We start from the raw sequence: 15,603 nt of genomic DNA on the forward strand, positions 1-15,603 counted from the left end.
GAATTTATGGCTGTTCAAAGTTGGCCAAAAATTCACATTTTCCATACTTAGCCAAAATTTCCAAAACTTTAAAATTCTTTCCAAAAAATGAAAATTTCCAATTCTAAGCCTCTTCAATTGTTTCGTATTGCCGGATGTTACATAATATTTCTCAGGAGCAAATCATCTGTTTTGATTTTAAAAAAAATTGGTGGCCCTTTATCCATTTTGAAGGAAAAAAGTGGTCATTTTAGCTTCGGACTCTACATTCTAGCTCTGTCCATGGAGTACAGATATGCATGAGAAAAGTTACTAAAATGCCAAAATTATAATATTCTTAATACATAATTTTATAAGTGACCGTAAAAGTTTCAGTAAAAATCTTAAAAATTGAATTCATCAAATTCAAATCATGATTTGCCTCAACGTGAAAGATAAGCAGATAACTAATGTCGTCGTTGACATTAATCGGCATTCATTTGGTTATACCTTCATCGAGCCAATTGATTAAGGAGCTCTAAAATTATAAAAATGACAATGAACAAGAGAGCACAAGGTTAGAATTATGGTTTTGAACTTTACTGTTTTAGTTTTTGAATAAATTCTAGTTAATTATTAGTTGGTTGGCTAGTTTTTACTTATTAGTAATTAGTACGTAGTTTGTTAAGATAAATTTTACAGAGATATTCTAATTTCTAGGCTAGTTTATTATTATATTTTACTGCTTTTACTCGAGTTAATATTTAAAAATGTCATTAAACTAGGAGAAAGTATTTAGTAAAGTCATTAAATTTTATTTTGTATCAATAAAATCACTCAATTTAAAGCTTCTATCTTCAAAAATCACTCAGTTTAAGGTTTTATCTTCAATTCTCACTCAACAACATTTATTATTAAAATAAATTTAACATAACAAAATAGAATATTATTTATATCATATAATCATAAACCAAACAAATAAATAATAGTAGTATACTATAGACTTTATATATTACTATACCTAACCCACCACTAATTAAGTTTGTCTAAAGAGCTAATTCCAAGAAGAAAGCAAGTCATTCTTTACTCAGATTAGTACTTTCTACTAAATTACTAATTAAGTTTGTCTAAATTCTGGGTAGAAAGCAAGTCGTTGTTTACTCAAATTAATACTTTCTGCTAAATTATTTCTACAAAATATTAATATAATAATCATTACCAAATAATGATGTTAAAGCATGCTGTCAAGTTGAAAATGCAGCGTTGTATCGATCTTTTTGGTAATTTCCGAATAACATTCTGCAATTTTATGCTTAATTAAAAATTAGTATTTTGAGAATCTAATTTGTGGGTGGGACGGATACAATAATAAATATATTCTATTATTTTATTTATTTATAGAGTTCATAATTACATGAAATAAAAAATATATATGTTACTCCCTCCGTCCCATTTTATATGATGTACTTTGATTTGGCACAAACTTTAAGAAAAATGGAAAGACTTTTAAAACTTGTGGTCCAAAATGAATGATAGAAATTTGTGTGGTTGTAAATCATTTCATTAAGGGTAAAAAAGACATTTCATAGGCAAATTGTTACTTAAAATAGAAATGTGTCATTCTTTTTGGGACAGACTAAAAAGGAAAGTGAGTCATATAAATTGGGACAGAGGGAGTATTTGTTATCTAAAATTTATTTTAATGATGAATGTAGTTGCGTGAATTTTAACTCCTTTTATTTTTATAAATGTAGAGTTCAAGAAATCAAAATAATATTTCTCTTTGACAACAGTATTTTTTTTTCTCTCATTATACGCTCTCTCTCTCTCTCTCTCTCTCTCTCTCTATATATATATATATATATAAATTTTATTTTAGATAGGGGTGTTCAGCCAGCTTATCAACACAGATCAATTCTAACTACTTGTAGAGGAAAACAACTCAAAGGCAAATCTGTTAGTTTTGATTCAGGACAAATAATGCAAAATATCACATAGAAAGCATGTAAACACATAAAAGTTGCTTCGTATGAGGACACGTTAACCCACGAGTAATGGGGACTGATTTTTTTAACAAGCAGGAATTTGCTCGTCTTATTTTGGGGCTAGGGTCTTCTTGCTGCATCTCTCGACATCTGTTGATCTGAACTCAATGTTTCCTTGTGGAATGAAAGGGGAAAAGAGAATTTTAAAAAGATAGGGGCGCCGGGCCTTGAAAGGCTGCCTACGTATCTCCAAAAGAGAATTCAGGTCCTACGTAGTTCGAATACAAAAAGGAAATTCTCATTTTCATTCATTTCTGGTGATTAAAAGGAAAGTGAAAAACGGACAATAAAGTTCCTAAAAGATAAAATGTGTTTCCATCCACGCCATTCTTCTTTCGATTGTCGCCTTAATCACGAGAGGTAATCTCGTATGCTTCGAGGGCGATTTTCTCATTCCCTTCTTTCCAACGTCCCTGGAAAGGAGGCTTATAGACAATTTCCTCCTCAAGTTCTTCTTCAATAGCTTCAGGTCCAATGCCTTCGGGACCACTACTGGTGGCCTCTTGGCTGAAAGAGTACTTTCCATGTGGCATCCGAAGTGTCATGGTTATATCTTTGAAGGTATCGCGTTTCTTCCGCACAGTAGTTGTCTCTTCATTTATAGCAGCACATTTTGTCATCTTAGCTGCCAACTCCGCGTCTAGTGCTGCATTTGCTACTCATGCAACTGCGGTGGCAAATTTCACTTCTATCCTCCTTTCTCTAGTTTCTTGGATCTCCTTTCTGAGCCGTTGCAATTCCATCCTCAAATCCTCCTCAGTTAGCTCTATGTCGATACTCTAGCCTTTTTCCATCTTAGCATCAATTTTACCTTTCCTGAGATGACAGAGTAACGTTTTAGGATTTGGTAGTAGAATTTTATTTTTGGCTGAGAAACTAAAAACTCATGGAATTTTGGTCGGATATTTTGGTAGTGACTTGTATTTGGCATTTTCAGAAATTTTTGACAAGGAGTGGGCTAAAAATGTCCTCATTCAAAGCAACATATCATATAAACAGTTAAAGCACACAACATATATCGCGTCCTAAACAGATATGTGACCCTTTTGTGCCAAGGGTAGGCATAACGAATTGAAGGATGTATATGTCTTTTTAAGCCAATTCATTATCCCCAAAGTATTTCATTAAAAACTTCAGGCCCGTCCTGAACTTTTGCCAAGTTTGGTCCTCTTGGCGATGCTGACCTCTTCCCACATAACATATATGTTCGCCTATAGGTGATCTCTTGTCAACCGAGCCCTTTCCTGATATCTGAACCTCTCTACCGACTGGATCTGTTGTTCCATTCTATCATCCAGTTCTGACATGCATTTCCTGGTTCTTCGTAGCTCTTGCTTCAACTGAGCTATGACTTTGGCGTCCTCTGAATGTCGGTGTTGATGATCCAACTCATTCTTGTCATACTTCTCTTGGAGTTGATGAAGTCGAATTTGATGCTTGGCCCCAACATCTGCAATAACACAGGGAACATTTGGACCAGGCTCGATAGTTCCGGCGAGGCTCTTCTTTAACCATTTCTTATAATCCTTAGAACATTCGGCGCGGAACCTGTTTGGTACCGGTTCACCCAATACCCTTCGAGTCTTCCATGCTCTACGTATGTCTTCAGCATAAAAGATCCGTCCATTTTCATAATCGGTTGCAAATTTCCTCATATCCGCGATTTGGGGAATCTCCTGTTTCCCTCCCAGTTGTCTAAGGACTCGACCGGGAGCATATGGTCTAGTCTCTCTTAATCCGGCAAATATCAAGTAAGGGGTCTTTTGCGCTCGAATCACCATTTGTTTTGTTACTACCAAGCATTGGATCGACCATTGCACATTTTTCTCTCTCAAACCCTGAAGTCTCGGGAACCAAAATTCTTGGCCTCCAGTCCTGTTGAAATGATTACGTTGCACCCACCAATTGTGACTTTCGAGTCTGTTCGGTCTTTCCAAGGGATCTGGTTCTGTTGGATCATGAGCTTTGATCAAGTGTCTCATCATCCACCATTGAAGTATCAGGTTGCATCCCTGAAAGAAACGTTCTCCACTTTGACACTTGTCCAAAGCCCTATAAATGTCAGCCAAAATCATGGGCGCCAAAGTGTAGTACTTAGTTGCCAACCCGTAACCCACTCCATAAAAGATAGCATGAGTGACCATTACTACACTTGGACGGACAGTGTAGTTTGGTCATTGGGGAAATACCATCATCCCAAGTAGGCATATTGCAAAGGCAAAAAGACGTGTCTCCTTCCATTTTTCTTCTGAGACAAACTCTTCTTTGAACTTTTCATAGACTCTTGCACGTCTGAATCGGTAATAAAGCTTTCGAAGTGGAATGTTTGGTCCGGGGATTCTGTCCATCCAATCGGCTTTGACGAGTGACAGTTTTTCTTTTATTTCGGCAAAATCCCATGTTTTTGGGAAAAGAAGATTCGTATCGGGTTTGAACCTCTTTTTGTTGCACATACCGACACTCTCGTAACTTGCAAGGATTTCTTCAATAGTCAGCGTCATTTCCACTTCTCCGAACCGAAATACCATGTTGTCGTTGTCCCAAAATTTAACCATTGTTCCAATCAAGTTGGGATAAGCCACCATTTCCATTAATGACGGGAGATGGCCTATGTGTCCTTGAACTATCTTCTTGTCTTCTGTGTTCATAAATTTCCACCAAACTTGTAGGTAGGGATGTGGTATGGTCACCATTCGAGTTCTCAGAGGCTCATGTACTGTATTCATCCTACAAGAAAAAACATAAAAAGGTAAGTTAACCCCCACCTCCATTTGATAAATGATTTGCTTAAAAATGACATATATATTCTTCAATTAAACACATAAACATGATTGTCTTTTATTGACAAATGTGCCAAATAGACATAAGGTGGACTTCTAATGGGCCCAACACGCCTTGGGTGTTGGGTCGACTTAGTTCAAAATGCGCTAAAAGTTAGGATTTGATTTCGCTCTACGCTAGTTGACTAAGAGTGGCTTTTGAAAGACCGGGAACCCAAAACAGACAACTTAGGCTAGAATTCACGACAACCATTGGACGCATGACGAACCAATAAATTGCCAATCATTCCGAAAAAGGGTTGAGTATAAAAAAGTCTAGTTGTGGTTCCGCAAAACTGTCCTTTAATATACTGTACATACAATAGGAAATGCCATGAAATGCAATGATAGTTCTAACAGTTTAAACACATTAAGCACAAATAAACAATTCAACAATTAATCAAATAGTCAAATCTTATTGTTAGAACTTAATTAAATCCCCAGCAGAGTCATCATTTCTGTTGTGCCGTAATTTTACTCTCTCTGGAAAAATCACTTTTTGAAATGTTCTAAGTATAAAACAATTTGAGAAAAATACTTAGAAAAAGAGTCACCACTTAATTTTTTTTTAAAATTAAGAAAACTTATAATTTTCAAAGATTTAAACAAAAAAAATCATTTGAAAATACCAAAGAAGGTTTGGGGTTAAATTTACACTTCGAGAAGGGTTTAAGCATTCGAAGTATCCGCTAACATGCGGTTGACCTGCGACTTGACTAAAACATATTTGACTATTTTTAGGAAAATAATGATTTAACATAAAAAATAATAACTTACAATATTTGATTAACTTTGATAAAATAATTAAATAAATGACGCATTTTTTTTATTATTATTATTTATTTATTTTAGAGAAAGGGACCCAAAAATGAAACATTTGAATTAAATTGCTAGTGATTAGAATGTTAATAAAAGTAGATTAATTAGAATTTATTTAATTCATTTTGAAATAATAATTTAAACCAATTTAATAAATTAAAGCATAAAAATCATTTTTTTTTTTATTATTATTTGACTATCCCTTTAGAGAAAATGACTAAGTAAGTATTCATTAAGGTTTTGACTAACATTTTTTAAAGTTTATTTGAGAAAAACATTTTTTAACATAAAACAAAAATGAGTAAAAAAAAAAAAAAGATTTAAGAGAAGAAGCATTAAAGAACATCTTTTTTAAGGACCAATGGTTTAACTTAATAAAATTTTGACCAATATACTTAATTAATAAAATAAATGAACACAAAAAAAAGAAATGTACTAAAATTAAACCAAAACAAAGAAAATAACTCATCTTTTGGAGAATCTAATTAAGCTAATTCACAATTATAAAGTTAGAGTGAATGATAAGAAAACAAACAATAAAATAATTTAAAGGCAAAGGGAAATGAATTTGGGCCTTTCTTGGGCCAGCTGCAATTGGGTTTGGGCTTTGACCCTACTTTTGCCCCTTGAAATCTTGTATATACACCAAATGTATACAGCTATATACGGGTCGCGTCATGGCCCATTTTTCTGTATATTGAACCGTATACCAATTGCATACGATCCACTTCAACCTGTTTTTTCGTTTTTGAACCTGTACATGGTATTTTAGTACGTATGCTAGTGTATACAACATGTATATCAATGTATACATGCTGTATCTCAGCCCGCTTTCAGCTTTCCGGAACCTGTTAATCCAATTTCAGGCCTTATATGATGCTTTCAACATGTACACCTGCTCTCGATGGCCTGACCAACTCAAGTGACAAAGAAAAGAGCCTTTATGGCTCAACTCGGAAATGCAAAGAAGAGAAGTCCACCATGGACTCGGGAGGGGTTCATACAACAAGCAACAAAGAGACAACATCAGCATTTGAAATAGCGAAACAAGTACAAAAGAAATAACCGAACATGTCAACACACCAAGAAAAGAGCAGATGGGCAGAAAATATAAGCCATGAGGGATTATAGCTTGCGCGAGATAAAATTACTACATAAAAATCTAAATCAATCCAAGTATATATCACCAAAGGCATGCTTGACAAGGATAACAATTCAATACATGCTAATGGGAATGCTTGAATCGCATAAAAAATGAATTAAGAACGGACATACAATGACTCTAATACATACTCAAAACAACTACTTATATAGCCAAAATAATTAAAGAGAAAGAGAGAGCAAGCCAATGATCTTGCTACATGCTAGACCGAGAAGGGAGCAACCTAAGACATGCTCTTAAAATGCGACGAAACTCACTGATTTGGATAAGAGTTAATGAATTAAAGTCTTTGTCAAAATCTAGCCTAAACAAACACATTCTAGTCAAAATAAACATGCTAACTCTAGCTTATTCATAATTAGGAAAAAATAAAATTATCAAACTATAACAATTAAATCTTCAGCAAATGGGCTACTGCTACACCACCAAAAATAGCTAAACAACATACAAATCATGCTAAGAAATATACTTTCCAAAGAGAAAAAATGACAAATCTTAAGGCAGCACAACAATTCCAAATTAACATACAACATCATAGCATATGCTTGAGCCTCACGAACAAAATCATTCGATGCCTACATATATATTGAAAAGCTAAGAGCAAGAACAAATGAACAACAACCTCTAATACATACCCAACTCTCGATTAACCATGAGAAGTCAAACATATTCAAGCGATCTCAAGATCAAAGAAAATCAGTAGATATGAACAACATCACAATTTATTCGAAAAGAAAGGAGGAAAAGTAGGAACAAAAATATTACCTTTCCTGGAGCAGCGATACTAGGACGACGAGAAGAGAGATTCCACCACTCTATTTGAATACTAAAGGCAAGCTAAGAAAATTCGAGCGGCGATCTTCTAGGAACTTAGAATCGGAGAGCTAAATATAAAATTCGTAAGTGTAAAGCGATTATTGCCAAAGAACCGAACTCAAAAAAAATAAAAAAAAAACTTTTTTCCTCCCCCAAACAGTGATCAAAAGAGATGAATATATAGCTGAAAATTAGGGGGAATTAATCGGGTGAAATTTCCCATTTGAAATTCGGACTCCTCTGCCCCTTTTCAAGATAACAGTAGAAGGGATTTGAAAATCCCTTAGAAAGGGAGAAAAGAGACGTGAGGGTGATGGGTCTGCAGGGTATAGGTTCTTGCAGGGTAGGAGACGCGATTTCCGGGTTGATTTAGCGTGAAGAAGACGAAGGCAAGCATGGGGTGAGGTCGCTTGGTATTGGGTATGTACGTATGGTATTGTTGTCGGTTGTATGTATTGTATTGTTGATGTTTGGAAGCTGCTGTGATGTTCACCTACTGGGTCTCTTTGTTGATGATAAAGAGTTGGGTCGGGTCGGAGCTAAGGGTGTGGGCTAGAGGGATTAGTTTAGGAAATGGATTGGGTGAAAGGAATGGGCTGCTGAGTTTGCAAGCAAGAAGGGAAAATGGGCTGGAGAGTTTCAGGGAAATATTGGCCCAAAAAATGGCCCTTTAATATAAAAGACTTGGTAAAGAAGTGGCTACAATTGCATTACAAAGACTTAGCCGATTCGAACTTAATTGTGATAGATTCGGCTAGTAATTAAATAGGATGAATTGATATTAATCAGTTAACAAGCTTCTTAATTTTAACGACATAAGATAATGAATTAAAATTTAAAATAATTAATTTAGCTACAAATTAATTAACTCGAAATTATGACTATAATCTAAACCAAATTAAATTAACAAAATATTTAACTTAAAAATGGGAAATCTTTTGAGACGATGTTCAAATATTTATAAAATATACTATTTACACATATAATTATATGAAATATATTTATTACTTAAAAATTATAAAAACCGATTGAAATTACTTAAAATAGCCTTGAAAAAATGTTTGAATTTTATAAAGCTAATTATTCTAAATCGTTTAAAAACTAAGAAGCTCAAAAACTAATCCGTATCGTGGAGGGTCAAAATTGGGTGTCAACAGTGATTAATTGTTAATGTGTGATGTTTGAGAATGATTTGAAGGCTTATTGCTTAATTGTTAATGTTGTATCACGGTTGCATTGTTGTGAATTGTGTCTTGTTATGAAAATGGTCATATCCTCATTATTTATGTGAACATGTCATTTGCATTGGTTCTGAGACATTTATGTGACAAGAGAATGTACAATTTCGAGGGACGTATCGCGCGCCGCGATGGATACTATATATCGAGGGACGTATCGCGCACCATGATGAATATTATTATCGAGGGACGTGTCGTGCACCGTGATGGATATTATTATTGAGGGACGTGTCGCGCACCGCGATGGATGCATGGACAGATATGTCCCCGATGGGTCCCGGACTGAGAGACAGCGGGTGTGTATCACTAGGTCAGACATGCATCACTATACTTGACATTGCATTGAACATATTTATCATTAGTGAACTTGATATTGTGTTTTGATGATCTTGTGAGTGTTTTTCTGTAGAACTTTAATTGATGAATATTGAGTTTGTTGTTGAGGATATGTAATTGTTAGAGTGTTATTGTTGGGCTGTGTGCTATGTGAATTATGAACTGTAAGGTTGGACTGGTTTTATGCAGGTTGTAGTTGTGGAGGTTGTGATTGATGAATATTGAGCTTGTTGTTGAGAATATGTGATTGTTAGAATGTTGTTGTTGAGATATGGGCTTGTAAATTGTGAACTGTTAGGTTGGACTGGTTTTATGTAGGTTGTAGTTATGTAGGTTCGGTTGGGGTGTAAGGAGTACCTATATTATATCCTCTTAGCTTGTGTTTAGAGGTTTACTTGCTGAGTACCGTGTGGTTTGGTACTCACCACTTGCTTCTACAATTTTTTGTAGGTTACGTGCTTGGATTTTTTTGTAGTACTTGTCATTCTCTTCTTTTCCGAGGCTTCTTGGAGATTTGTGAGGTAGTTGTTTGTCATCTCATCGGACCTTCTTACTCCTATTTATGATCTTGTTCTATTCTAGAAACAATGTCACGTGAGACATGTGTTTTTCTTTTGAATCAATTGTAATACTTTAGAGGTTTGTACACGTGACAACCAAGTTTTGAGGGTTTTATTAAGTTGACTTAGTTATCCGCACTTGTAATATTTTGAGATTTCAATATGTTTTACTTCCGCATTTTTGTGATATTTGGGTTTTAGGCTAACTTGTCTTAGTGGGATAAGACGAGTGTCATCACATCCATTTTGGGGTCGTGACACTCACACTATATTAAGAGAAAAGAAATATTTCTCTCATTTAATTATGAAAGGGGCCAATGTCAATATAATATTCGATAGTACAAAATAAAATTTGATTTTCGATGCACCGAAGTTCTATATATAAGTATAACAGCAATACAATTAATGGAATATATGTTTGAATCGCCAAGTATAACTTTGAGGATAGTTGTGTACCATTTTCAATACTTTGAGGGTATTTCAGGCCCTTTCCATTAAATATTATTATATATATAAGTATAAACAAAAGCGTGTCTCCAATCCTTCTAGAATTTGGATTATAAATTTCCTTTTTCCAATTACAGGATTTGTATATTCAATTATGGAAATTAAGTTTCCATTAAGTTCAATTATAAAAATAATTTCCATAAATTTCCTTTTTCTAATTACAGGATTTGCCATTATTTAATCTTAACGAATAGTTGGACTGAATAATTTCGGCTAACCAAATATAAGTTTGGAAATAGTACTCCATTATGCCCTACTAATTAGCTGCCTAACTTTTTTTTGGATTTTGTTTTTACCGTCATTGTTGAACATCTTTTACAAAGTTTCTTATGAGTTTGGCATACAATTTATTGTCGAATGCTTAGGAAATTTCTAAAGTAATTAATTGTGATGAAATCCACATTTGGTACCAGTAGGTCTACCCAATACATAATTCTTCAAGCATTTAGAATCACCAACTCTTCTATTTTATATATTTCCAAATAATTATTTTTGTTAAATAGTTGGTTTTTGTTAACTCTCAGGATCAAAAGCACACACTTTAAATAATTAAAGATTAAATGTACATAGTCAATTAACACAGACACTAACACTGAAATTATGCAGTAATACATGGACTAAAACCACTATTTCCCCAATTAATATTTATTAAAGACCTTTGGTCCTGTATAATTCCTCTCACCTTTCAATATTTCATTGTTATTTAATAAATATTCAAAGTAGGAAAAATTAGCAAACTAGTCAAAATCCCTTACATAATTATTAAAAATATCTATACTTTAAAATAATTATTAAAAATGTCAATATGTCAATATTTTATCAAATATAATGTATTCTAATATAATTTATTTACTTTCTTTTTTTTCTCAAATTGAGCCCTTTTTTTTACTCCATTACCGGGTGAAAAGAAAAAACTTCATTACCCACTTTTTTCTCTCCAAATTTTTTACTCACATTCTATACTTTCTTTCTCATAGGATTTTTTCCTTTATTCCCTCTCCTCAAGTAACTTAAACATTGCCTTGTATCACCCGCTTCAAGACTCTCAACAGATCGAGAAAAAATCAAAGGGGATGATGTTGTCGAACACATCATTAGCCGTGAAATTGAACAAAGGACACATTGTAACCGGAGGTGGTGAAGAGTAGAAGTGAAGCCTTTATCTTTATTTTGACAATTGAGGAACTGAGTGTATTAGTTTTAATACAAGATCTTTTTGAAGTAGCTATGAAATTCTCTAGACTCTCTATGACACAATTATGGCTTTGAATTTTCATTAAGATTGTGACATTTTGCTAAATAATAATAATAATAACAATAATAAAAATAAAAATAAACTTTCTTTTGTTTAAATCGAAATTCATCCACTGTTTTAAGAAATCTTAGAATTCAATCAAAAAATGTCCAACCTTTAATACAGATTGTTTAAATCTAAGAAATTATTTTTCTCTACCATTTTTCATATTGTATTCTTTTTTATTATTAGGTGTTTTTCAGAATGTAATTTAATTATTTAATTTTTTAGGTAATTATAAAAAAAAATTAGATGACGAGGCAGAGTCTTACTAATGCACAAGTGAAAACAGATTCGGATTTGAGTTTGGTGAACAAAATATCAGAAAAAGGAACATAACATACGAAGAAAAAGAAGATAGAGAGACTTAGAAAAGAAGGTTGCGAAAATTGTATTCATACCAAAATTGTATTCATATTGATTTTTGTTTGTCAATTGTCTTGCTTTTACTCAACATTTGTGTTTTTACTAAGAACATTGTATTATTTTTTTTAGTTTGTAGTTATTCCAATAGGTATGCCAAATGAATTTGTATTTCTTAAGCACAAATGTATCTTATTCTTTCACAGTCAATTTTTATTTTTTTTAGAATATTGTATCATTTCTCAACAAATTGTATTATTTCCGCTATGTATGCTATTTTTTTCAGAATCTTGTATTTCTATTTCTTTCAAACTCAATTTGTATTTTTTTAAGAATATTGTATTCTTCCTCAACAGAATTTATTATTTCCACTATGGGTGTATTTGGTATGAAGGAAAATGTTTTTTATGAACAGTGTTTTCCTAGAAAATGTTTACTTGAAAAACAAGTAAATTTCTAACTTGTTTTTTCATGTTTGGTTGGTGAGTAGAAAATATTTTTTAATGTTTGGTTGGTGGATGGATTTTTTTTTTTATCTGATGGAGATTTGTGAGTAAAATTTTAAATGTTTGAGTTGATATCTTTTTTAGTTTTCTAATCATTCACTTCAAATTAAATGTCCACCTTCTTCTGTGCTGTTCCCAGATTTTAAAATAATTTTGGTGTTTTTAATGAAATAAAAACAGTTTTTTTTTAATGAACATGATAATCTTCTCTCGTATTGTTCCAATTTTATCCGAAGTGGAAGGGACCGGAAATATTGACATTTTTAAGCTTCTTCTGTTACTAAGGTATAAAGAGAGTGAAATATTAATTATTGAAGGAGGAATGATCTAAGACACCCCTATATTTGACTCCATTTGTCAGTTAGACCCTTTAACTCATTACTTTGCCAAATGAGTACTTAGACTCGATAAAACTCTATTTTTTGAATCCCTCTGACCATTGACCAAACTTATGTGGCATAAAAATGGTTGAGTTGGATAATTGCCTGATTACACGCGTTTTGCAGCAAGTGACTACAATATTTTTATTTTTAAAATATTAAATTACACAACAAAATAATAGTAATATTTTTAAAAAAAATACAAATCATTTCTTCTTCTTCTTCAGTCCCACCCAACCCTTCTCTTTTCGTCTTCAATCCCCAGCCCACCCCTTCTCTTTTCTTCTTCTTCAGTTGAGTACTCACCCACTCATCCACCATTCTTTCTTCTTTTTTAGTACCCACCTCATTCTATTTTCTTTTTCATCGTCTTCTTCGATAAACACCCTCCATTACTGTCACTATTACCATAAAAAAAATTTATATAAAAAAGTTAGTTACCTAAAAATATACCTCTGGTTAAATCCATTCTTCATTTTTATGTTCTTGTATAAAATTTTCAAGATCTATTATATTTTTTTGGATTATTCACAAAACAAACTTTTTTTAATTTGAAATTTCTTTGATATTTGAATTTATCGATTAAAAATAAATGGAATTGATCTTCATGTAAACCTAATAGCTAATGAATTTTTGTGTTTAAAAAATTTTTTGGGTTTGAAAACGATGGAAAAGGTGGGAGTAGAATGCGATTTTTTTTTGTGGATGAGGAGTGGAAATGGAGAAGATGATGAAGTGGGAAATTGGGGAATGGAGGAACGGTACCTTTTTAAAAATATCATTTATCATTTTTAATAATTAGTTTCTGATGTGTCATTAAATATTTTTGAAAAATTATGATGTGTCACTAAAAAAATGATGTGGAGTTCAACGTGTAGCTGCGTGTATTACACTTCCACTAATCAGGTAAAAAAAGAGTTTAAAATAATGTGTTTCGTCGAATTTAAGTGTTCATTTGGCAAACTGGTGAGTAAGAGGATCCAACTAACAAACAGAACCAAATAAAGGGTCTCTCAGATCATTCCGCCATTATTGAATCATTTAATGTTGTTATATTACAATAAGATACATAGGAGAAAATTATAAAAAAGGATGGCTAAAAAGAAAGTGTCACATTAGTACTCTTCAATTATTTAACTTTGTAATATTAGAACAATGAGCAACAAGCGAATTGCTATATTTTGTTTTTCCTTTTCAAGTCTAAAGATCACGACGTTTTATTCCATGTCATTGATTTTTAAATAGGAAACTAGAGTGGTCAAAATGGGTTTAACCCTTAAAGGCCAACCCAACTCAATTAAGCTTTCTATTGGATTAAGATTTATTAAGCTCATTTTAAACTGGGACTTATAAGATCAACTATAGTCAGCCCGTTGGCCCTTGAGGCTTGAACTAAGGCAAAAGTATAAGGTTTAGTTATTGATCTATGGAAGTTATATCCCAAAGTGTTAAAACATATGGAACGACTTTGTACATTATTCTTTTAGTTGTTTGTAATTTTGGTAATCATGTGACATGACGATGTCAAAAGTAAAAAATGTATCACTAATTAAGCTAAGTCAAACACTTCTTCAATATTTGATTTTGATTTAAAATATAAAGAGGATATAACTAACCAGAAAGCAAATAATATGATCAATAGCCTCACTAGCAAAAGTAACAGTGTTGTATTCCTTGAGAAATCAGAATGAATTACAAGTGAGAAGGGTAAACTATTTATATGTTACAAAGGTAAGGCATTAGTCAATGAACAAGCTCCACTCGAGCCCTAAAGTACTAGGACACGAGCTCTAAACTATTTATAGGAAGATGTTGTTCAACTATCTAAACAGTTCACAAATCTTGATAATAAATTTAGGTTTCTTGCAATGGTTTCTCAATAACTTTGTAATGTGAGGCAAGAATACTGGAAACACTATGGAAAAGATAGTAAATAAGAGAGAAATTCCCCGGTTAGGCGTTATGGCAGACATCACAGTATCATAGGTTGCTATCAAGGCAACAAGTGAGATCTGCAGTTCCAATTGCAAAGGAAATCCTATGGTCAGGAAATTTATAGTGTGAAGGGACACGAAAAATCCGATAGAGTTGAAAACCAAGAACAAGCCATAGGAAATTGGATTGTTGGTTCCCATCACTGATTGTCCTGCAATTCGTCGCAAGGACATTATGCCATCACTACTGCTGCTGTTATTGTGATCAGGCCAGTAAGTGTCCTGCCAAACACCTCCTGGTGGACTAAGTACTGTTTGATAAGTTGCTGTTGCAATTAAAATAGCTATAACAAGAAGGGTGTCTCTTACTTTTCCTGGACAATCTTTGGTTTTATTGTACTTGAAGAAATCCTGAAGCTTCTTAGAATTAGATCGAGGCCCATCGTCCCTTGTTTGTTCTATGCTGGATTGTTCATTTGATGGATCTTGAACTGGAACAACCCAAGATTGTGGCAAACCTTCTTGTTGCGAAGTTTGCAAGTGTTCAGCAGATACAGCACCAGATGTTCTTAGAATCTCCTCAATATCTCTATCTCCACATTCCTTAAGTAGTACTTCCAAAGGTGTAAGGCCTCCTTTGTTCAAAGAATTCACATCAATAGTGCCTTTAGCAACAAAATTTTCGTCGAGTAATAGATCAACAACCTGGATGATCATTTCTCTTATCTGTTATTGAAATTTAAAAGTTGATATGATGAGTTAAAAGGCATAACGAAGATACTTACCTCGAATTGCTTAGTTGACGTAGCAAGATGCAAAACAGTGTTTCCTTGGATATCCTTCTTGTTTAAAAGACCATACTTGTT

At 33.2% G+C, this 15,603-nt stretch overlaps 1 protein-coding gene across 1 annotated transcript in view; it reads right to left on the reverse strand.

Moving 5' to 3' along the window:
- Positions 1-14,509: 14,509 nt before the first annotated feature.
- LOC107060749 (uncharacterized) overlaps positions 14,510-15,603 on the reverse strand; it is a 2,777-nt gene continuing 1,683 nt past the window's right edge. Inside the window, exons 2-3 of the mRNA XM_015308979.1 lie at positions 15,523-15,597; positions 14,510-15,442 (exon numbers count right to left, since the gene is read on the reverse strand). Coding sequence (XP_015164465.1) covers positions 14,624-15,442; positions 15,523-15,597 — 894 coding nt within the window. The 3' untranslated portion in view covers positions 14,510-14,623. The remainder of the gene's footprint in view (positions 15,443-15,522; positions 15,598-15,603) is intronic.

The sequence above is a fragment of the Solanum tuberosum genome, unplaced genomic scaffold (genome assembly GCF_000226075.1).
Source record: "Solanum tuberosum cultivar DM 1-3 516 R44 unplaced genomic scaffold, SolTub_3.0 scf00095, whole genome shotgun sequence".
Taxonomy (NCBI): domain Eukaryota; kingdom Viridiplantae; phylum Streptophyta; class Magnoliopsida; order Solanales; family Solanaceae; genus Solanum; species Solanum tuberosum.